This window comes from Mustela putorius, unplaced genomic scaffold, assembly GCF_011764305.1.
Source record: "Mustela putorius furo isolate JIRA1106 unplaced genomic scaffold, ASM1176430v1.1 tig00003942_pilon_pilon_pilon, whole genome shotgun sequence".
NCBI classification, from domain to species: domain Eukaryota; kingdom Metazoa; phylum Chordata; class Mammalia; order Carnivora; family Mustelidae; genus Mustela; species Mustela putorius.
Genome location: NW_025422087.1, coordinates 8,107,277 through 8,130,683, shown reverse-complemented (window position 1 = coordinate 8,130,683; position 23,407 = coordinate 8,107,277). Strand labels below are relative to the sequence as shown.

At 40.0% G+C, this 23,407-nt stretch overlaps 1 protein-coding gene across 2 annotated transcripts in view; it reads left to right on the top strand.

Moving 5' to 3' along the window:
• The window catches only part of STARD13 (StAR related lipid transfer domain containing 13), a 523,155-nt gene that overhangs the window by 246,610 nt on the left and 253,138 nt on the right, over window positions 1-23,407 (top strand). Inside the window, exon 5 of one of the 2 annotated variants that reach the window (XM_004770802.3) lies at window positions 23,337-23,396. The exons of the other annotated variant lie outside the window; for it this stretch is intronic. Within the exon in view, the coding sequence (XP_004770859.2) occupies window positions 23,337-23,396 (60 nt within the window). The remainder of the gene's footprint in view (window positions 1-23,336; window positions 23,397-23,407) is intronic. 2 annotated transcript variants of the gene reach the window in all.

Sequence of the window (23,407 nt, the reverse complement as noted above, 5' to 3'; positions counted from 1 at the left end):
TTTTTGACCTCCATGAAGTCTAATGAAAGTTCATCAAGGTCACTGGGGTGTTCTTGAGCCAAAACTGGCCTTCTGGAAAAAGACCTATGGCTCTCAGGAACAAGCTGCCTTAGTAGGCCTACTGCAATCAGTCATTAACTAGGAGCAGCCCATGGGAAGCATGGATTCAGTACAAATGAAGCAGTGCATTTCAGAGTGTGACAGGTGGGGCCTATGGTCAGTTAATATCCCTGTAGTTGGAAGTCTTCAAAATACATTCTCAAAGCATTCTCAAGAAAGTGCCTATATAATTTAGGTTTTCAAAATTCAATCCAATTTTTGCTTAGAAAATATTACAAAAATATTTCTTAAATTAGTAATTCAAAACCAAGCAAACCTGAGATCCTAAAAGTGCAATCCTGTCTTTAGATTTCTAGTTTTAGATCAGTTACCTACTAACTGAAAAGTCGTTTAAGAGATTAGAATTAGGGGCACCTGGGTGGCTCAATAGATCAAGTGTCCAAGTTTTGATTTGGGGTCAGGTCATGATCTCAGGGTTGTGGGATTGAGCCTAGTGTCAGGCTCCTTGCTCATTGGGGAGTCTGTTGGATATTTTCTCTCTCTCCTCTCCCTCTCAACAACCCCCCCACTTGTTCTCCTCTCTCTCTTAAATAAGAGGAAAAAAATAGAATTAAATAATGGTCTTTGATGTGTGTGTGTGTATGTGGGTGTGTGTGTGTGTACACATGCATGTAATTATGGAGTGATGCCTTTTTACACATTCATTGTATTTTAATCATCCACAACCATCATTCTCCTTTTGATGCTTAAACTGTCAACTTTTGCCAGTGGTAACTCTTTTAAGGTTGCCTCTGGGTCATTTTGATCTTTTCTTTTTAAATCAGCTTTATTAAAGTATTACTGAATATATATATACTGAAATGCACCCATTTTAAGTTTACAGCTTGGTGAGCTTAGACAAATATATCTTCCATATAATCATCCTCACAAACAAGAATCGTCATCCTAAAATTTGCCTTGTGCCACTTTGCAGTCATTGCCCCCACAATTGCAGCCCCAATCAATGATCTGCTTTCTTCCACTGTAATTCATTATACCTAATCAAGAATTTTATACAAGTAAAACCACATAGAATGTGCCTTTCTGTTAGTTCTTGCTGTTTTTCATTAGCTTAACGTTCTGGACTCTCCACTGTGTTTTCCCATCTATCAGAAGTTCGTTCCTTTTTATTTTTTGACACGAATATCCTTCTGTGGATAACTACAACTTGTTTATCCATTTACCCCTCAATGAAATTTTGAGTTCCTTGTTTGTGACTATTATGAATAAATCTGCTATTCACATGAAAGTCTTTGCGAAGACATTTGTTTGCATCGCTCTCCAGTAAATACCACGGAATGGAACTGCTGAGTTAAATGGTTAAGCATCTAAGAAAACTATTAGAGTACTTTCTAGAGTGCTTGTGCTATTTCACATCCTCTTGAGCAATGTGTTAGAGTTTTAATTGCTGCACATCATAACTAAAACTTATGCATAGTCGTATTTCATTGTGATTTTAATTTGCATTTTCCTGGTAGCAATGATATTGAGCATCTTATCATGTGCTTAGTGACTGTTTGCATCCCTTCTTGTGTCAAGTGTTTATTAAAATCATTTGTCCATTTTGAATTGGATTCTTGTCTTTTTAATTAATGAGATGAGTAGTTCTTTATATATTCTGGATATAAATCTTTAGATACATGTATCATAAATATTTTTCCCCTTGAGGGATTGGCTTTCATTTTCTTAATAATGTGTTTCAAAGGATAGAGGAATTTGCTTTTGATGATGAAATTCAACTAATTTTCATACAGTTTATGTTTCTGTATACTAACAATCTTTTTTCTACCCTCAAAATCTTGACAATTTTATTTTTATTTTGCCTTCTAAAAGTTTTATAGCTTTAGCTGTTTTTTAAATCAATTTTGTGAATGTTGTAAAGTAATTTTAAAGTTAATTTTTTTTCCATATGGATATCAAATTGTCCCAGGATGAATATGATTACTAATTGTTACAATAGGACAGACCCGAGGCTGACTCCAAACCTGGTGAGGACATCCTCCCTCCTCCTCAAAGGAGAGTCTGCAACAATCAGAGGAGTCATCTTGAGTCTACTTTCTAGTATGCAGCCTGTAACCACCTGCTAAATCCTCCTCAATAACAGGCAATAAAGGGGAGAACCGGTTTTTTGCCCAGTTGGCCATACAAATCGGTCAACAATTTGCTGTTTGTTTATCACTAAAATGGTCCAAATCTATAAAGGCTCTGAGCTTTTACCTTGCAAACTAACAACTTAGCCTGCCATGGTTTCAAGGATGTCAGCAGAAGACATGATTCCTGGGTCAGAGATAGAGAACTTTATTACTCATGGGAAGAGCAGATGCCAGAGTGTCAGTATTTGCACTAGCTTTCTGAACCCCAGTTTTGACAGGGCAGTATCTGCACATGCAGTACAGTGTGGTAAAGGAGGGGAGCCCTGAGTTTAGGGAACCAGGATCTATTATAAGGGAAAGTAAGTTTGTCTGCCCTTTGCTCCTGAGAGAGTTTCTCTATCTTCCAAGGCTATTTGCTACATAAGTCTGTGGAGGTTGGGAGGAGGTCCAGAGTTGGCTGGTTGCAAGGTATCTGGAAATATGAGCAACCAATGGAGAATTGTCACTCATACTTACAGCTCCTGGTTTTTCTTTTTGGCTTCACAGAGTTTCTTCCTGTGCATCTCAGTTTAATGTTTCACAACAGACTATGCAGATTCCTGTAGCTTTTTGTCTGCGTAACTCTCTTCTCTCTCTGATTCTCTGTTCTGTAAACTCCAGTCATTTCAGCTTCCCTGAATTCTTTGTCTTCTCACTTTAATGTGACTGTTGCGTTTTGAGGGTAGTCTCCCTCTTTGTGCCTCAATTCAGAAAGTGTTCCCAGACAGAAAGTGGAGGAAATTGTGGGGCTCACCTTATCTATTTACCTTCTCTTGGGGATCACAGTCCTCTGCCATCTCTTTTATGATATCTGAACCAATTATTTTGTACCTTTTGCCCAATTTTATATCCTTTACAATGGAATTACAAATCCAGTACCAGTTACTTCAGCATGGTAAAAGCAGATGTCCCCCCTTTTTAAAGTGTTCAATAGTTTCTGAGATAATCATTAAAAATAATTGGGCTTTAAGTTGCATACACATAAAACTAAAATTAATCATGGACCTAAGATGGAACAGAATAAGAGAACACTTACACTGAAGCACAAAACACTTCAGAGGCAGAGATGCAGTCTGAGAGTGCCTTTCAAGGAGGCTAACGGGGTCAGTCTGTCAGCACGGAGGCCAGTCAGGTGAAGAGACAGGAGGGGAAGCATTAGAGACGCCCCCAAGGCTGCTCCACTACCCCCCCTTCTTTGAGAAGACAATCCATCCAAACCTTTGGGAAAATGTCAGGTTGATTTTTTTTATTTTTTTAAATATTTTATTTATTTATTTGACAGAGATCACAAGTAGGCAGAGAGGCAGGCAGAGAGAGGAAGAAGCAGGCTCCCCACAGAGCAAAGAGCCCAATGTGGGGCTTGATCCTAGGACCCTGGGATCATGACCCGAGCCGAAGGCAGAGGCTTTAACCCACTGAGCCACCCAGGCGCCCCAATTTTTTTTGATGTTATATACTTCATAGTAAATGTTTTAGTCTTGACCAGAAGTAGCTCTTTCTCCATTATTAAGTCAGGGCTTCCAGTCTCATATTGGTTATGAAGAGTGGTAGCTTACTGCTAGTTAGGGACTGGAGCCATCTCCTGGGCTAGACACGGTTCACTAACCATAAGGCACAGGTTCAGGCTGAGGCTTAATCAGAGGAAAAGTGGTTTCTGGCATACCGTCACTTATTTAACTCAGGACTGAATTTGTAGAATGGGAAAAAATGAGGGAAGAATCTGTCACTCAATTTACCAAATCTTTTTCCAAAATGAACAAAACACTGCTGGCACAGTGAACAAGCCCTGGCTCATGTCTCATCTTTCATATTTCATCCATCTTCCCATTTTATTCCCAACCTGATAATTGTCCTTCATTTCAGTTCTTTCATTTCCTAATCTTGTAAAACCAATTAGTAGCCTTATAAATACATTAACCAAGAACGGACCTAAGGTGCTTTCCAAATGTTTTCTTTATTTAGTAGATGACTGAATTTTTCAGGCCATGCTAATAATCTATTTTACCAGCGCATACTTAATAAAGCACTTAAAGTTTCCTTTTCGTGTCATTATTGTTTAATGTCCAAAAAATCAGTAGATATTTTTAAAGTCATCTCATTTAGAACTATGATGTATTATGATTGGTGATTAAGGCTCAGTAACATGACCAAGAAATAATCCAGACTTTGCTTCTTAACCTCTGACCTAAAACAAGCTCTTCACCTCTGCCATAATCACTTTCCTGAAAAACAAAGCTATGCCAATCATGTCATCCACATCTTGAAGACTCATGGTGGCATCCTGTGGCCTAACATAACAGTGAAACATTTTAGGGTACACAAGACTGATTACAATCTGAGCCTTGTTCAATACTTTTTCCTGCTGTTGTCTCACCTTGGGATTCTACCACTGTGAAATCACCTTACACCATAACCAGGTCACAAGGCCTTTTCAAGATTTGGTGCCTTTGCTTGGGCCGTTTCATCTGCCTAAAAAGCTTTCTCTGAACAGCTCTAACTGTTCTGGCAAGAGTTCTTTGCTCACTCTTCCTCACCCATTTCTCACCTCTATGCTGCTAAAATGCCCCAGTAATATATCACTGGCAAATCCTGTTATTTACCTACCAGAGTGTGAAAGAATCGGGTTAAGACAGTTCTCCAACCTGGATGCTTTAATCTTCTCTTCTGTTGATTCCTAGTACACCTCACCTCTTTCCAATAGTTACCATCCTAAACATCCCCGAAAACCCCCTGTTATGCTTACATACATAACTTGAAATCCCCCTTGGCCCACCAGACCAAGGCAGAGAGAGAGGATATTTACTGATTGTATGTTCTTGAGCAGAGCTACCCAGCACATCTCTCTACGGTGATGGAAATGTGTCTGTACTGCTCAATATGATGGCCACTAGCAACACATGACTTTTGTGTATTTGATAGTGGCTATTGCATATTTGATACGTGATGGAGGAATTGAGTTTTTTAAATTGCATTTTAATTAATTTAAATTTAATTTAAAGAGTTGCATGTAGCTAGTGGCTACCATTTTGGATGATGTAATTCTATAATCCTCATAGGTTTGGAGACCAACTCATAGGACTATTATTCTAGGGATTAGGACTTTAGTAGTTTAAAAAAAAAAGAATTTTTAAAAATGGATAACTGGTCATAAAAATTAAGGTGCTACCAGGGTCATATGATTGCAAGAATTTTTTTCTTTTTCCATTCCTCAGGACTTAATTATCTATAATTCAGCCTACATTATTTTGTATTGGTTTTCCTACTGCTTTTTAAATGTTTTACAGCCTTCCCTTTGTATGTAGGTTCTGCCACTCTGGAATAATAATGTTGATTTTCTATTTTGTTCATTTTTTTTATACCATTACGAATGTACTGCTTATAGACAAGTATTAGATGATGTTGAGCTAGTATTTAGACTAGCCAATGAAACACTATACAAAAAAGATTGCCCTTATGGAATACATTAAAACATAAAATCATCCCTAAATGAATTTAGTTAGCATTCATGATGGTTTAATAGGGAAGGCAATACAAAGCGCAAATGGGGTGCTAGATAGAGCTTGGTTAAGTGCTTCAACCTATCTGACCCTCAGTTTCCTATACTGTAAACTGATGAAGATAATAATAATATGCAACCCAGTGACATAATGCACATAAAACCTTTAGATGAGTGTCTGGCACAGAGCAAGTGTTGAAATGTCCGTTGATATTTTTACTGCAATAACGATTATTCTATTATTACTTTATTAGTGTTCTTGTTAGTGTAGAACTTTATAGCTGACAAGGCACTTTCAGTATGTAATCTCATGTGACCCTCTAAACAACCTTCCAGGTAGGTAGATAGTCCCACTTTATAAAAGAAAAATGATATTTAGAGACGTTAAGCAACTTGTCTGAGGAACAAAAGGCAGAGCCATCTACAAACTCCAAAGCCCATTCACACGCCACTACACTGTGCTGCTTTTGTTACTGGTAATCATCATGCTGCCTTTATACAGATGCTTATTCATTTCTTCATCTCCAAGTGCTTAATCTTCATCTGGGTTTTAGCAAATATTTCCTGCTTCCCAGGAATACCCTCTCCATAGGGTTGCCTCTCTTTCTAGCCATGTGCTGCTATTGTGTTTCAAAGTTGTTTCTTATGTGTTAGGAAAGCCAATGTTTCATAATATGTAGTAGTGCCTTGTGTAAGCACTGGCAAATCAATTTTTTGAAAAACTCTTATCCATATCCAAGAGCAAACACTTACGGTTTACTTCTGAAAAGCCAGGCCAGCATCTGAATCTGGAGCTGAACAAATGTGTCTTTGTTTTAGCTGATCTCAACATCAGTTATAAAAGCTCTTAGGCATCTGCCAAGACTCTTTGCCACATTGTACCTTACAAGTAAAAGACGAAGGGCTTTGGAATAATTAAACAAAGCACAATTTCTACATTTTATTTACTCAGGACCCTAGCCTGTATTTTTTTATGCCGGCACAATTTAAATGGAAGTTAGCCGAAGGGTGGCTTACGTGAAATTTAGAGGATTAGACTCGTAATCCATACTCAAAAAAGCGCTCCTACAGGGCATATTAGGCAGTATTGAGACTTGATTTCTCTTCCTAATTAGGCAGAATACAATGATGTGGCTAAAGAAATGTAGAACTCGATGATTACATTCATTCCACCACATCAGACCAAACATGGTGATCTGGCCAAATGAGCATGGCATCCTTCTCATCCGAAGACAGTGTGAGTCTCTTCACTCTGTGTAATAATTTCCCATCCACACCTCCAGCCTGCTTGATGAGGGTTACTGTGCATGAGCACTGAGCAAAGAATGCACAGTCATACACAACTGGGGCTTCGGGAAGAACAACAGGGAGAAGAAGCAAAGCATATCACAGGATGCTCGGGGCCCTCTGTGCATCTTAATTTTCTGCTTAATGAAATGGAAATTAGACTATTGCTTTATGGGGATATCTATATAATCATGAGCAACTAAATTTTGTGTCTTTTTCTCTACATGTGAAACAAGATAGTTGAGGAAAGAATTCCCACAACAGATTCGAATTCATACGGGCTCTTCGATATTATGCCAGAAGGGACCTATTCTGAGAAACTGTCTTAATGGAGCAGTACAGCTAAGGTCTCTTAAAATAGCAGGTCAAGGTTATTATACAATAAAGATTTTTCAGAAGACAATCGCTTTACAGTTGGCTGGGTACTTTCCAGAACATTGTACAAGTACTGAGTATTTTTTTTTTTAATAATACAGAATGGGTAAATGCTGCTCTGTAGTTCCACTGGAGGTTTCCTACAGCTCATGACTCAATTCAGGGTACACATATGGGTGTTGAGTGACAAAGGAACATTGACCCCAAATTGACAACATGTGGTCTCTGCTCCCAGCTGATTTTCTGAGCTGTCCTGAGCATTTTTACCAACACACTTTCTCCTGTTCCATCGTTTGGGAAGTCCAACAAAGAGTCATTTACACTAATTCTGTCCCATCCATAAGCTTCCTATACGTATTACGATTTTTAAGAAATGTTTCTGAATTATGTGTTAAAGTAACGTGGAGTGTATTTGGCCTGTGAATCAGTCTTGTGTGTACTCTGCTTGCTTACCTTGCTAAAGCCACACTGCTCTTGCAACATTGGTTCACAGTGTTGTTCTGGCTTGCAAAACAAAACAAAACTTTGAATCCATTTTAAAAATAAACTGCACGCAGTGGACTTTGACAAATGCAGTGAATGTTGAAAGGCAAAACTGGCGATCTTTGACCTGCTTATTTTGAAGACTTTACAGCTGTGGTTTTGTTTTGCCCATTGTGAAAGATGTTTGCTCTGGTACTCCTTACCTGGAGCGAATAATGACAATATTAAAATGTATCTAATTTTTCCATTTCTTAAGCCATTTGTTCTAAATAAAATGAGGTACTACATTCTTTGTGAATCAAGGATATCTTCCTCTTGTATTTTTACTATAACCTAGACTGTGGTGTTTTCTAGTCATTGAGAGGAGTAAAAATCTATTTTTTTCCATGCCACATATACAAGCACACAAGGTTAGAAAGTGACCTGCTGAATGATTAAGAGAATTAAAGTGCTGCCTGACAAAACTAATATGCCATGGAAAAGAAACACAGAAGGAGTGAGTAATTTGTGAAACTGCACCCGGAAATGCTGCATATACTCAACTAGAGGTAGAAAAGGGACAAGGCTTTTCAATGATACATTTACAGCTGTTTTCCTCCTGGGCCAGTATGCAAAATGAAAAGAACTCTTACATCTTTGTGATAGATGGGATTTCCTAGACCCCAGCATGAGGTTCCCCGAAGCTAAAGCTGGCTGGTTTGCCTTGATTATTCTCGAAGGGGGCAAGACCAGAAACTCACTCTCTCCTTGGGCCAGAAATAACAACACCCTCCTCAAACTTGAGCGTAGCGTTCTTGACATGAGCAAAATGGGCACCTTGAGTTATATTTCCATTAATACTGATTTGCATTGATCCATCTTTATCCTCTTGTTTCTGCTCTGTGACAAATGATGTAAATTCATGAAGTGGTTGGACACACAAGCGCCATCTGTCATTGTAAAGTAGAACAAGTCTTAAGCTACAGAAAGGGGTAGGACTGGTGCCCTTTGATTCATCGACTTACTCTAACAAATGAAGTCAAGAAGACAAGGACACAGGATATCAAAACTCACGTTCTCTCGAAACACAGCGTGGATGATGGAACGAATCCTGTCACAGTCATCCTGGCAGTCATTCTCGTGGTGATGCTGGGCAAAGCAACCTCATAACCAAAGCCAGGGGTGGGCTTTTTGGTTTTGATTTTGGAGGTGAATTTAAGCGCAACAATTCCACCTTCTATAAAATTATCAAACATCAGGACTAAGTCTTTCTTTTCTTTTGTGTTTGTTAACAATATTTTGTAAAATGTAGTTTGTAGAGGAAGCACTTAAGACATGCTTTCTCTTGATTTTTCTGAGTGTTTTACCTTTTCCAGCCTGAAACATTGTTGCTTCTATTCTAGATTTCATAGGCTCCATTCAGGGCATGAAATATCCACTGCTTGAATGGGACCCCCATTGCCTTCATTTTATCCTTGTACAAAAGTGATCACTATATCCTTCTACAAAATAGTGGATCACTCTTGTTTTTGTTTAATCAGTTGATCTTTTTTATTTTGTTATTTTTATTTTTTTTTAAGATTTTATTATTTATTTATTTGGCAGACAGAGATCACAAGTAGGCAGAGTGGCAGGTTGGGGGGTGGGGCATGCTCCCTGCTGAGCAGAGAGCCCGATGTGGGGCTCAATTCCAGGACCCTGGGATCATGACCAGAGCCGAAGGCAGAGGCTTTAACCCTCTGAGGCACCCAGGCACCCCTTGGTTGATCTTTTTAAATAAGACTAGAAAATAAATCAGACTTTTAGCAGTATAACTCTGAAAAATTTTAATAATTGGGATACCTGGGTGGTTCAGTCAGTGAAGTGTCTGACTCTTGGTTTCGGCTCAGGTCATGATATCAAGGTCGTGAGATTGAGCCTGGCATTGGACTCCTCACTCAGCATGGAGTCTGCTTGAGATTCTTTACTTCTCCATCTACCCCTCCCCCTGCTCACACACATGCACGTGCGTGTGTACACTCTCTCTTTCAAATAAATAAATAAAATCTTAATTTTTTTTGTAATTACTTTCAGACTTGTCAAGGTATTGAGACAAAGCTACAGGACAGTGTTGCCTTCTAAGAATTAATCCAATTATTTTACACTTGAACAATATAAATGGGGGCACCTAGGTGGCTCAGTCAGTTAAGCATTTGCCTTTTGCTCAGGTTCAGATCCCAGGGTCCTGGGATGGAGCTTCCTGCTCAGGTTCAGATCCCAGGGTCCTTTGTCGGGCTTCCTGCTCAGAGGGAGTCTGCTTCTCCCTCTCCCTCTGCTCCTCCCCCTCCACCCCACTTGTTCTCTATCAAATAAATAAATAAAATATTTAAAATATATATATATATATATATATATAATATATATATATATATATATATATATATATATATGAAGATAAAGAATATAAACTTAATGGGCGCCTGGGTGGCTCAGTGGCTTAAGCCGCTGCCTTCGGCTCAGGTCATGATCTCAGGGTCCTGGGATCGAGTCCCGCATCGGGCTCTCTGCTCAGCGGGGAGCCTGCTTCCCTCTCTCTCTCTCTCTCTGTCTGCCTCTCCATCTACTTGTGATTTCTCTCTGTCAAATAAATAAATAAAATCTTAAAAAAAAAAAAGAATATAAACTTAATATAAAAATGGATTTTAAGAGGCACCTGGGGGTCTCAGTTGTTAAGCATCTGCCTTTGGCGCAGGTCATGATCCCAGGGTCCTGGGATTGAGCCCTGCATTGGGCTCCCTGCTCGGCGGGAAGCCTGCTTCTCCCTCTCCCACTCCCCCTGCTTGTGTTCCCTCCCTCACTGTGTCTGTCTCTGTTAAATAAATAAAAATCTTTTTAGAAAATGGATTTTAATTATAATGACATTATTATTAGACTATATAGTATAGTCTATGTATAGACTATGTCATGTCTAGATATAGACTATGTCATATACTATAAATGTCATGGGCATAAATTTTTAATTTTTATTTATATATCTATGACTAATGAAATGCAAACATATGGCTTGAATATCAGAGAATGATTAATTTTCAAGTGAATTAGTAGAGTGCTTTTTTTGTTGTTCTTTATAGTTTATGATGTTTATAATTTTTGTTTATGATGTTTGCAAACCCATTTTATTACCATATGACAAGAAAATAAAGAGCTAAAGGTGGTAGGTGATGGAGAGAATGTGGTGAGAACAACCCAGGCCTGCTGTGGTTCAGCTCATCTCTCTGCCTCCTTCACCAGAAAACTCCTCAGCCCTGGACTGCTGGAGTTCCTTCTACCATAGCGCCCCAAGTCAGGAGAGAAAGGACCCCTTTTCCTCCCAGAATTGTATGACTAGTGTGGTTATTCTACCTTATATACCATTGTATGGCATTGCCTTATGTATCAGGCATTATCTTAGCAAGATCTCTACCCCCCCTGAAGTCCTGATATATAGGGCAAAAACATGAAGAGTCAGTAAGGTACTGGGGGCTTAGGACACCAAAGTCACCAGCTACAAAACTGATACACTGTTAAGTGTCTGCCATAAGGCTAACAATATGAGGACTAATGTCAGAGGCTCCGGAAGATCTTAGCCTGCCAGTGTGTGACATGGTTACAGCTGCCAGGCTGTGGGGTAGGGGATCAAGTAGGTTCTCTTAGGTCCTGTCCTTCATGGAGTCAGAGTAGAGAGTGTGTCTACAGAGATGATTCGACAAGGCAGAGCAGCATGCTACTGATTTCCAAACTCCTCTTAGAGTTCAAAAGAAACAGACATCACAATGAGGCTCTAGAAGAGATACAACTTAGGTGAGTTCTGAAGAAAGGGTAGAATTTAATTAAAATAACCCAAGAGGAAAGCAGGAATCTCACCATAGGATTAGAGTTCCTGCATCTTCTTAAGCAGCTTCCCCTGTTGGGGGTGCTCAGCCTGTACCTCACCTCTATAGACTTCAAGCAACAATCACATGGTGTGAGGAGCTCCTCTCCACCCACATGGAGTTCCTCCTACAGGACGCAGCCCTGTGGTTATAGCCACCCCTTAACTCTGCTAACCCACTTCAGTAGTGTGCCTCCCCCAGCAAGTGAAGGCAAGCCACAAACAATAGCCTTCTAGGCAACTGTTCTTGATCTTCGCCCATTTACTCTCAACCCAGCTACGTTTGTTTCATTCCGTAGTTCTCCAAACCCAGCCTTGATACTGGTTTCCAGTTTCTATACTTTGCAGCCCAACAGATGTCCTTTGAAGTTTCTTGGCCCTTGGCTTCCAACTCTATTGGCTATTATCACCTCCTGACTTTGGCATTTCTCTTGGTAGGGAATGAGAAACTCTATGTGGCAGGTCCAGCCGTACAGAAATGCACTCCGGAGCTCAGCCTCCCACACTTGTACTTTTTCCCTTTTCCACCCTCATAGCCCAGAAAACACTCAAGTGCTTTAGAAAATGAAGGCCATCTGACCACAGAATGTGGTAAAGAGGGCAGTGTTACCTCCACTGTGAACAACTCAAGACAGGTGACCATGTCTTTTTATTTTGACTCTCCAGCTCCTACTTGGCATAAAACAGGGCACTAGCTAGATGATTCTCAATTATAAGCCCATGATAAGTAGAACCATTTTAGTCAATTTCTGGTGAGATTCCCTGCTGTGGAGATCGAGACATTAGATGCCAACCCCTCCACTCCTTGCCCTAATTCCAAACCAAGATACTATGCAGGATTTGCAGAGGGTCGTCAAAATTCTGTTTTGTTCTCAGTACATCATCCACCTCAAAATTTTAAAGGGTTGAAACGGAAAAGTAAGGAAGGCAGTTCTGTGATTGGTGGAGTGGTCAAGATGTGTTTCTCTCTCACTTGAAGTCAAAGAAGGGGATTCCTTAGGGCCCCACTGCATAGACAATACTTGACCGATACTCTCTGGAGAACTTGACCGATACTCTCTGGACTTTATCAAGATCCAGAAATGGTGCCTAATTCCTTTCTTGGTGTGGGGTCGGGGGGGTGCTGTCAGTAGGCAAAAAGCTGTGCTTTGAACTGTCTGCCACAATAGTAGAACAAAAATAGGGAGACCTGGGAGAGAATTGCTCTCCCACGGATGGTGGTAGGCACAGGTCCCTTGTCCTGGGCCAGATGTGACTCCTACACAGGAAGTGAGCATGAGAATTGCCTGCAGGGGGCACTGATCATGACAGCATAGGTAGGTCACCAGATGTCCGGGACTGAGAAAGAAATCCAGCATGCGACCTCGTGGGAAAGGATCGGCACTGGGAATCTGCCACATCCAGAGGGCGCGGATATGGATCTCATCTGACCAGCTAGTTTAGCGTATGAGACCTTCTGTTGTTCCAGCCTCAGGCCCCTTCCACCCATTGCAACCCCTGAGGAAGCTAGAGTGTTCCACTGAGAGGGGGAGGGAGGTGGGGGCAAAAGGAAGGCTGAAGAGCAAGGCTGGGAAACGGAAAAGCTATCATCTGGGAACCTTTTTATAATGGATGGGAACCTTTTTATAATTACAGTAGACTGGATGTTTCACTTGCTAAAATGAGATTGTTCTTCTGGTCACCCAAGGTGACCAGATTACTTAAAATCAGCTGTGTGATCTCCATTTGAAGAATGAGGAAGAAATGGCTTATCAGCAGGTTTGAAGGACAAATGCTGAAAAAGAAAGGGAAGCTGCTTTCTGTTTCATGCAGTTGAATTCAGCTGATAGAACCATAACAGAAGTAAATAATGAACTGATGAATGAATTAATACATGCGTACAAGAAAATAATTGCAAATTCAGTGATAATACTCAGTTTGACTCAAGACATTACCTACCATAAATTAGACTTTTGAAATTATCTCCAGTTCCCCCATCTAGTTTACTGTTATCTCAGCTCTTAGCCAGGTCAAAATTCTGGCCTCTATTTTTTGACCATTTCAGAAGAATACTCTTATCCTCACAACTGCCAGTTCCTCTGGCTTCTGCTCTCCTAATTTTTAGAGCAATTTTACTCTTGAACTCACAGGATAGCTATACCAAGTCAGACTTTGCCTTTTTTTCATCTCCAGAACTTTTCTAATTTTCTACTCTGTGGATGTATCCAAGACATGTAACCCTTTCCTTTTTCCAAAGTAAAAATCCAGGATTTGCTGGCATATTGAACACTTGGACACCAAAGAAACGTCAACGGTTATCAAGCCAGATATGATTTGGAAAGAGGGTTTTATATGGTTTTTTGAGCCTCTCTTATTGGCCATCATTCTGGTTCCATGTGTAAGTCCCCCGCCCTCTGGTACAGCTCACTATTTTAGGTTTTCACATGGAGCTATGGGCATTTTTAACTAACTTCCTCTTACCTAAGCACAGCAATCTTTGCGGATAGAGTACGGATTAAGCAGATATAAGATATGGGTGCCCTAAGAGATGAAAAGATTAAAGATTTTGAGGACTACATCCCTGTGGACAACAGTATCATTGACTGTCCATTGGGATAGCTCCAATACTTCATAATTCGAGTTGTTATTTTACAGTTCAGCTTAGGATATTTTAATATATATCTTTTTGCTAAATCTTATTATTATACTGTTGTATTTATGGGCTTACTGTGCTATAGTACTAACTGGTAGATTTTTAAAGTTCTTTGCAGTTTATTAATATCAAGTCATTTGATTCAAAAACATTTGCTCTCTTGGGGCACCTGCATGGCTCAGTGGGTTAAAGCTTCTACCTTCGGCTCTGGTCATGATCTTGAGGTTCTGGGATTGGGCCCCGCATGGGGCTTTCTGCTCAGTGGGGAGCCTGCTTCCTCCTCTCTCTCTCTCTGCCTGCCTCTCTGCCTACTTGTGATCTGTCTGTTAAATAAATAAAATCTTTAAAAAAAAAAATATGCTCTCTCAGGCCAGTGGAGTCTGCCTACTTGGAAGGAGCATTAAAGTATTGATTGGTCAGTGTTTAACGAGCCATGCTGAGTGGTTTTATGTGATTTTGCTTAGCAGTCTGCCTCCCTGATTCTTGGTTAGGCTGAGAACACTATGGTGCTTTTAACCATTGGTTTAGAAAACTGAAGAGTATTTTCCTGTAATCATTACAAAGTGGTAAACAACTAGGATTAAAGCTGGAGGAAGGGTCGTCTAGTTACAATTATTGCTGTCAGACTCAAAGTGTTTTATATGAAGGCAACCTCACTGTTCCTTTCATCAGAAGATGGTCTGTGATTGGACCACATCATGCAGACCCTGTTCTTCAGGCCTTCGGGATCTTTGCTGTAGAGCCAGGTTAGCCAGCCACGTTGCTCTTCCAGGGCTGATTTATCTTATAGGTGACACATTGAATAGAAGCACAAAGTCAAAGTTTGAATTCCAGCCTCTGTGTTGTCTTGATTTGTTGGGTCAGATTAATCACCTAATGGTGTGCCCTTGGACGAGCGGCTTGCTGTGTACATTTAGCTGCCCAAACCGCATCCCCCCTATCACTGGAAGTAATCCTCTGATAAGAAAACAAGCTCACGAAAGACAAAGGTACCAGTCAAGTGGGAGGAAGATAACTAGAAAGAGGATGTGAAGTTTGGTTTTTTAAATGAAGCACTAATGGCGGGTGTGCTGGGTCCAGTGGTAGTTGCCAGAGTCCTCTGGGTATATGGCATTCCACAGGAACTCAGCCTCAGAGCAAGCACAGCGCCACCCACGTGGCATTTCTTTGGAACATGGGAGAAATAGTATGTGTCTTGTGAAGGAATCTAAATATATTCTGGAAGTTTGATTTCTGGGTTTTTTTTTTTCACTATTATATTGGAAGATTCTCTAGTTGTCACCCACCAGCCCAGACCAGATCTGTTGGGAACTAAACATGCAGAATACTATCTTTGGTTTAATGCTCCAGTGCCACAAAGGGATTAATAAATTGGAAGAGGTTTGGAAAGATCCATAGGAATAATAAAAGTAATAGGAGAGAATGATTTACGGAGCATATCAAAGGAACAGACCACATGTAGTGTAGTGAAGTGGTGGTGAATAGAAAACACCAAGCCAAAAGTATCTGAAGTGTATAAATGCCAACATGAAGAATTCCATCACATAAAGAGAAAATACTCCCTAGGAGCTAGACATCATGAAATAAATTAAAGAGAGGTAACTTTAAGTTTTTCATCAAATATAATAGTAGTATTAATAGCTAATACTTCTTTAAAGATCTGTTTGTTTACATGAGAAAGGAGAGTGTGAGGTTGGGAGGGGCAGAGGGAGAGGAAGAGAGAGAGAGCATCTCTAGTAGACTCCCCCCACCCCTGCCGCACTGAGCATGGAGCCTGGTGTGGGGCTCTATCTCACCACCCTGAGATCATGACCTGAGCCAAAAATCAAAGAGTTGGACACATAACCGACTGAGCCACCCAGACACCCCACTAATACATTTTTATAATTGGCAAAGTAAAGCGATTATATCAATAAACTGTTATCAGTGGAATAATATTTCTCTGTAATTTCAAAAAGACCCTAAATTCTAGAAATCATGTCTAGGCTATGGCCAATTCATGAAGAGTCTCCCTGTTTCCATTCTCTTAAATTATGAACGTCTGGTGTTTTTCCATCCATGTGTGTTTAGCACTTGTGTACTAGATGCTGCAGTATGACACTGAACAGAAGCAGAGCCCCCGCTGTCCTGGAGCTCATGGTCTACCAGAGGACCAATGATAAACAAATAGCCGCCCAGATACACTTAAGATTAGAGCTGATGTCAGTGCTTGGTAGGAAAAGACAAAGGATGTTCCAAGACTTGACAGCATGGACCTTCCCAGTCTGGGGAGGGTGGTAGGGAAACGACATCTCAGCAGAGGCCTGAGGAAGAGTTAGTTACCTGTGGGGACAGAGGGTGTTGAAGGAGAAGGTAGAAGGGGCAGGTGGAAGGGGCAGGAGGCAGCTCTGTGAAAGCCCAGCTACACCAGAGAGCAGGGCACACGTTTCATAACCAGATTCGTTTAACTTGAGACCTGCCCTGCTCAGAAGAAATAAAAATGAAAATGCAGGGCAGTTACCCAAGAGAACCCAGAACTTCAGATAATTCCACTAGGAACATTCTAACATGATTTAGTGTCCATAAGCTGTGACACCCCGCCTTTATGGTTCTGCGGTGCAGCCTGGCCTTGGGTCTGTGCATTTGCACTAGGGGCTGGTATGATCTGTAAGCTTGTGGAGTTAGATGTGACCACTACTGTACTCTGTGGCCATAGACACATCTGTCCTGTCTTTGTTGGAAACTGAGAGGATAAGCCCCATAGAGGGGACAGTTGTGGGAAATTCCTGGATGGCATTTGACTTTGGTGTATCATTGTGTAAAACCCTGCAAGAAATTAATTTCTTATATTCCAAGAAAGTAATGAATATATTGGAAAGAAGTCTAAAAGGAGATCCTTCATATCATGTAATCGAGGAATTATAATTTATTACAATCTAAAATTCCATGAGTGTTTCCTTGTGAATGATTTTCTGAGGAAGTGATGTGTAATCCCTATGTAGAGGGACACTCCTGGGTCACACCCTTATTGAGAATGAACGTAGGCCAACTCTGAGGTGTTTAATAGGCATTCTGTGGGAAGGGCACATCAAAAAAGTTTAATGAATTAAAAGTTTAACAGAGGCTGGGTTAAACAAAGTTAAACACACTTCCTTACTGCCCAACTGATGAAAGTACTTAATATATTTATAATAATATAAGTTGTAGAACTCTTGTAATAAATATAGTATTTGATATCTCCCAAACTTATTTTTTTGGAGAATCCTTTTTTGCCCTTGAAATACACAATCCTCAGAACCAAATATTTCCTGTATACCACTCATATAGGTGACCTAAAATTAGGAAAAAGTCATTATTATTTTTTGGTTCTAGAATCTGTTGCCACTTCATTGCCTTTGTAATAATATCTACAGTTCTGAGCTGAGCAGATAAGACCATTCACTGTCTGGACTCAGTCTAATTTTTTCTTCCATTTTTTCCCCCCAGCACATGTACTTTCTGCTCTAACCACACTGAACTGCTCTTTTCCCTGAGCACACCTTCCTTTTCCATACTGTACTTTGTATATTCCCCTCTGCTAGAAAGCCCTTGGTACCCACCTGTTACCTCCGTCTGCTCCTGGCCCTACTTTTTCTTGTCAAGAGTCTGTTTGTTCCTCAAAATTAAGTTCAAGTATCTTCTCTGGGACCTTTGTTCTTTCTTCTGTTAAAACATTTTCACCATTAGATTCTTATTTATCTGTTTCTCTAACCCTTCCCTGCCTTCTGCCTTCCCCTGGCTGAGTTTCTTGCTCCAGGAGTAACAGAGACAGCGCTCAGGTTTGTATACCATGTTACCTATCCAGCACACAAAGGAAATACTGATGCTTAGTGCATGAACTTGAATTGTGTGTGCATGCATATGCGCGATGAGGATATTCTCCACATTTTAAGGATTTTATTTATTTATTTGACAGGCAGAGATCACAAGCAGGCAGAGAGGCAGGCAGAGAGAGAGAGAGAGGAAGAAGCATGTTCCCTGCTGAGCAGAGAGCCTGATGCGGGGCTCGATCCCAGGACCCTGGGATCATGACCCGAACCGAAGGCAGAGGCTTTAACCCACTGAACCATCCAGGTGCCCCTATTCTCCACATTTTAAATAAAACAAGTCAAACTATAAAAAAGTCTCACGGACAAGGTGCACAACCCATCTGTCTTTGCATTGCACTTACAAAGTATTAAAATTAGTTGTTCTATGAGTCATATGGTAACGTTGTCCTTGAGCGCAGGAATCTTACCATATTCATTTTTCATTCTCAGCACTTAGCATAGATCCTGGCATTTAGTAAATGGCGAATAAATGGTGCTTGAATTAAATGGAATTGAATCTTGCTCAACTCCTGGCTGCTACCCCTGCTGATGTAAAGACTGTCACAGCAAAGTGGCAAAATGTGTGAACTCTGGGATCAAAATGCTTGGTTTCAATCCTAGCCCTTCACCAGCTGTGTGACCTGAACCATTTTATCCTTTGCTTTGTCATCTGTGAAAAGAGGATGTTCATATTGTCCACTTCTGGGGCTATTGCTTTAATCTTATCTATATTTATATCTATTTCTGCATCTATTCTATTTATAGATTATATTTAATATATTCTATTCTATTTAATAGATTATTCTAATCTATTCTATTCTATTTATTTTAATTATATAGAGTGTCTGTCCCAAGCCCTCCCAGGGAGGGAACAATTAAGTGCTGTACTATATGAGGGAAAACTTCTACCCATCTAAATTCTATTCAGTGTCACATCAGAGATAAGGATCATGTCAATAAAGGAGTTATCTGAGCAAATATGAGGATATAATTTGCATTATGTAATGATTATAATCTGCCCAACCACAATGATTATAAAGTGATCTTATTTCCCAACTTTTAAACATTGTCATATAACTTTTATGAAAAATTCTGTAAATGTCAGGGGGGAAAGTACTGTATTATAGAACATAATTTGTATTTGTACTATTTTACAAAGTGCTTTGAAATATGCATTATCTTATTTGATTCTCATAGGAGCTCTGTAAAGAAAACCAGATCTAGCTTTGCAGTCCAGCTGGGAGATGGTGGACATAAATGACAGTGGACATAGGGGTATACGAAGTATCAAATGCACATTTTAAATAATAAGCACAGGTTTTCAGAGCATGAATATTTCTGAGAACCACCATTGGGGGTAAAGATATTTTAGAAGAGGTGGAGTTTCAGATGGGCTGTGGAAGGTTAAGATTTAGGCAGATGTAGTAAAGTGGAAGGAACAGAGGTTGACATGCTTTTGGTATGTTTAGGGTGATGAGCTCACAGTCTGGCAGCAGTGGAAGCTCAGTCTGGTTCTGGAAGCTGAGTCTGGTGGTCTGCACTAGAGTGTAGAGGCCTTGGAATGCCATGCTGCCCTGCACATTCCCCTAGTTAAATTGCCCATTTCCATGCAGACACCACTGGCTAACATGCTCCATGAATTCCAAGTATGATAGCCAAGGAAAGTCTGGAGTCACCTACCCCCAGAGACCTACAGCCAGGCACTGGCTCCCCTCTCCCCCCGCCATTGAAATAAAACTTTGCTTAACTGCTTCATTCAACAAATAATAACCAACACTGTCATTATTCCAGCACTATAAAAATAGTCATTTAGCTGCTGAAATTTACCGAACATTCCTACCAGAATTTTATTGGCTATTGAGAATTGGTTTTAATAGCAGGATTTTGTTCATTTGGTTTTTAGATGTGTTATTACTGATTTACCCATTCAATCAATTTCTATTTCCTGTGCTGGAGAGAAAAACTGCCCCCAGCCCTATCCCCTGGGTTCAGGACCAGAAAGGGGGAAAAAAAAAAAAAGACTTACATGATAATCTTGGAAAGTAATCACATACTTTCCTGCTCTACGTTAGGATTTTCAATTCTGATATGGATTATTCATGGATATGGTAAAGTCTTCCCAAAAAGTAGGATACATTTTAATCTTTTGTAAGTGGGGTGGGGGGTGGGGAGAAGACTAGCATAAGGGTCATAGTGAGAGTGATTTAAATCCTTTGTTAAGATTTCATGTAACCCCAGGAGGCTAATGTAACATTTTATCTGTTGTCATGCAGAATTACTGGAATTAATATGCATACTAAGAGCCTCAGTACTGACAATTCTGGATAGATAACTTTATTTTTACCTTTCAGAGAAAGCCCAGTATTTTTTACTTGCTATCCTTAAGTTCACACACATACTTCTGGCTTCGGTCTTTCTTCCCAAATTTCCCCTCATGTCAGAAAGAAGACATAAAGTAAAATTAAATGTTTTTACCAGAAAATGTTTCTTGTTTGCTACCTTAAATCTTTAATGCTGAAGTGCTATTTATAACCCATTCCCAGAATAATCTTTTGAGAAAGATTATGCACTAGTTATTGATGAAAATTGAGATGCTTAGAGCTTTTGCTTTATTTTGTTCCAAATCTTCAGGAATAACAACTACAAAAAGGTTGTTGTTATTAACAATAAAAAAATGGCAATGAGAAATAAATTATCATCTAAGAATAAGCTGAACCCCTTAGGAGTCTCAGTACTTTTTCTCATATGCAGAATAACACATAGCATCTTACTGGGCAACCCCCCACAGCACAGTGCATTGTTTCCCAAAGCTCATAGCCCCTTCCTCACAGTGGCCACTTGTCCTGAACCTGTATCCTTGGTCTTTCAGCAACATTTGGTGTTGTTTCCTGGAGGGGAGGGCGCATGACCTCCCTGGTTGCCTGGCTTCCATCACAGAACAGTACCTTGGGACTTCCTCTACAACTCTGACACTTTATGGGTTCATTGACTCCTCCCGGTATTGCCTAAGTGCAGGCACTGACTCCAGTCTCTACATCAGGGAAGCATCTCACCTACTTCCAAAGCTTTATCCTCCATAAAGACCAAATCTAATCTAACCCTGCACCCACCTGCCTTTTGAATTAGAATCTCCCATTCTTGATTCTATGTGATATTGCCTGAAGCAATAAGTCTTGCTAGCACCTTGCTATCAACTTGCTCCCTTTCCATCTCCTCCTCAACCCCCACTTCTGGAATATGGAAGTCTCCTCTGTGTCATAAACTCTATTAGGACAGCCCTTTTGGTTGTCGTCATTTTTCCTTAAACTTAGATATCCTCAGCACTTAAAGCCTGGCATGTAACTGACATTTGGTAGATGTTGAATGAATGAATGAATGAATGAATGAGTGAGTGAATATCACCCCATCTGTACCGATTTCAAACCAGCCTAACTCTCCTGTATATCCTGGTAGTCACCTGTGCTTAAAGCTTGGGTGACCATATTATTTATCACCTGCATTGGGTGAAATGAAGCACTATTAATTTTTAGTGTGGAAGGAGCACTATTATTATCCTGGGAGAATAGTCTTAAATTTGGAAAGTCTTGGGAAAACCTGGTTGACTGCTTAGTCAAACCATCAGCTTTTTTTTTTTTTTTTTTTTAACTACTTCCTCCTCCTATGTCCCCCTACAGGTCTGCTGCCAAGACACATATCTTGTCTGCTTTTGAGCTTTCCCCTAGCTTGGTCTCCCCTTTGCACCCTCATTCTCTCACTAGCCTGTTTCAAGCCTTACCACATCCAGCCCAGCTACTACTAATAGCCTCTTGACTGGCCTTGTTGATCCCAAAATAGCCTCTGCAGTGTCTGTCTTTGCCCGTTCTATTCCCAGGCTGCCAGATTAATCTTCCTAAGGATCAGCTACAATAATATGATATCGCTTCCCAGAAGAGTTCCATGAGCTCTCTGTTAGCTCTGAAGTAAATGCAGACTTTTGGTTTTCAAGTTCTCAACCTTGAACTAACTACATTCATAGGCATACATGTTGGAGACCTGAGCCATGTAAAACAGTGTTGGCATCCTCCGGGAGCTTATTAGAACTAAAGACTTTTGGACCCTACCATTAGACCTGTAGAATCAGAATCTACATTTTGGCAAGATTCCTGAGCGATCTGTATACACGTTAAAGTTTGAGAAACACTGCTCTAACTTTAAACTAACTGGGAGGAATCACACTCCCCAAATTTCACTTCCATGCTTTGTTCACACTGGTCTCTTCTTATAGAGTATCTGCTCACACTTTCTCTCCTCATTGGAATTGTATTAATCTTCCAAATGTAGATATCTGCCACTAGATACCTTACAAAACCTTTACTGAAACAACTATTATCTTTGCATTCTGTGAACATACCATAGTGTTTCACTTCTACTCTAGCTACTGTCTCACTTGCCTTATGTTACAGTTACTAAGTTTCCATACATCTACATTCCCACTATATGATAAGCCCAATGTAAGCAGGAACTATCTTTTTTTTTTCTTGTGGTAAAAGATATATATCATAAAATTTACAATTTTAACCATTTTTAAGCATAAATTTCTATGGCATTTAAATGCATTCATTGCACAACCATCACTCTCCACCTCCAGAATTTTTTTTACTGTTTCAATCTGAAACTTACACCCATTCATCAACTTCTCATTCTTCTCTCCCTACAAACCATGGCAACCTCCGTTCTACTTTCCATCTCCAAATTTGACTACTCTACATACTGCATATATATAGAATCATACAGTATTTGTCCTTTTGTGCCTGGCTTATTTCATTTAGCATGATGTCTTCAGAGTTTATCTGTGTCACAGCATGTACCAGAATTTTCTTCCTTTTTAAAGCTATATAATATTCCATTGTACATATATACTGCTATTACTTTATCCACTCATCCATCAATAGGCATTGAGTTGCTTCAACTTTTTGACTATTGTGAATAATACTGTTATGAACATAGGTGGACAAATATCTGTCCAAGTCCCTGCTTTCAGTTGGGTGTATTCCCAGAAGTGAAAATTGCTGGGTCTTATGGTAATTCTACTCTTAATTTTTTGAGGAACCTCCATACTATTTTCCATAACAGCTGTGCTATTTTGTATTCCTATCAGCAGTGCACAAGTATTCCAGTTTTCTACATCTTCACGAACACTTGTTTTTTTCTGCATTGGGTGAGTTTTGT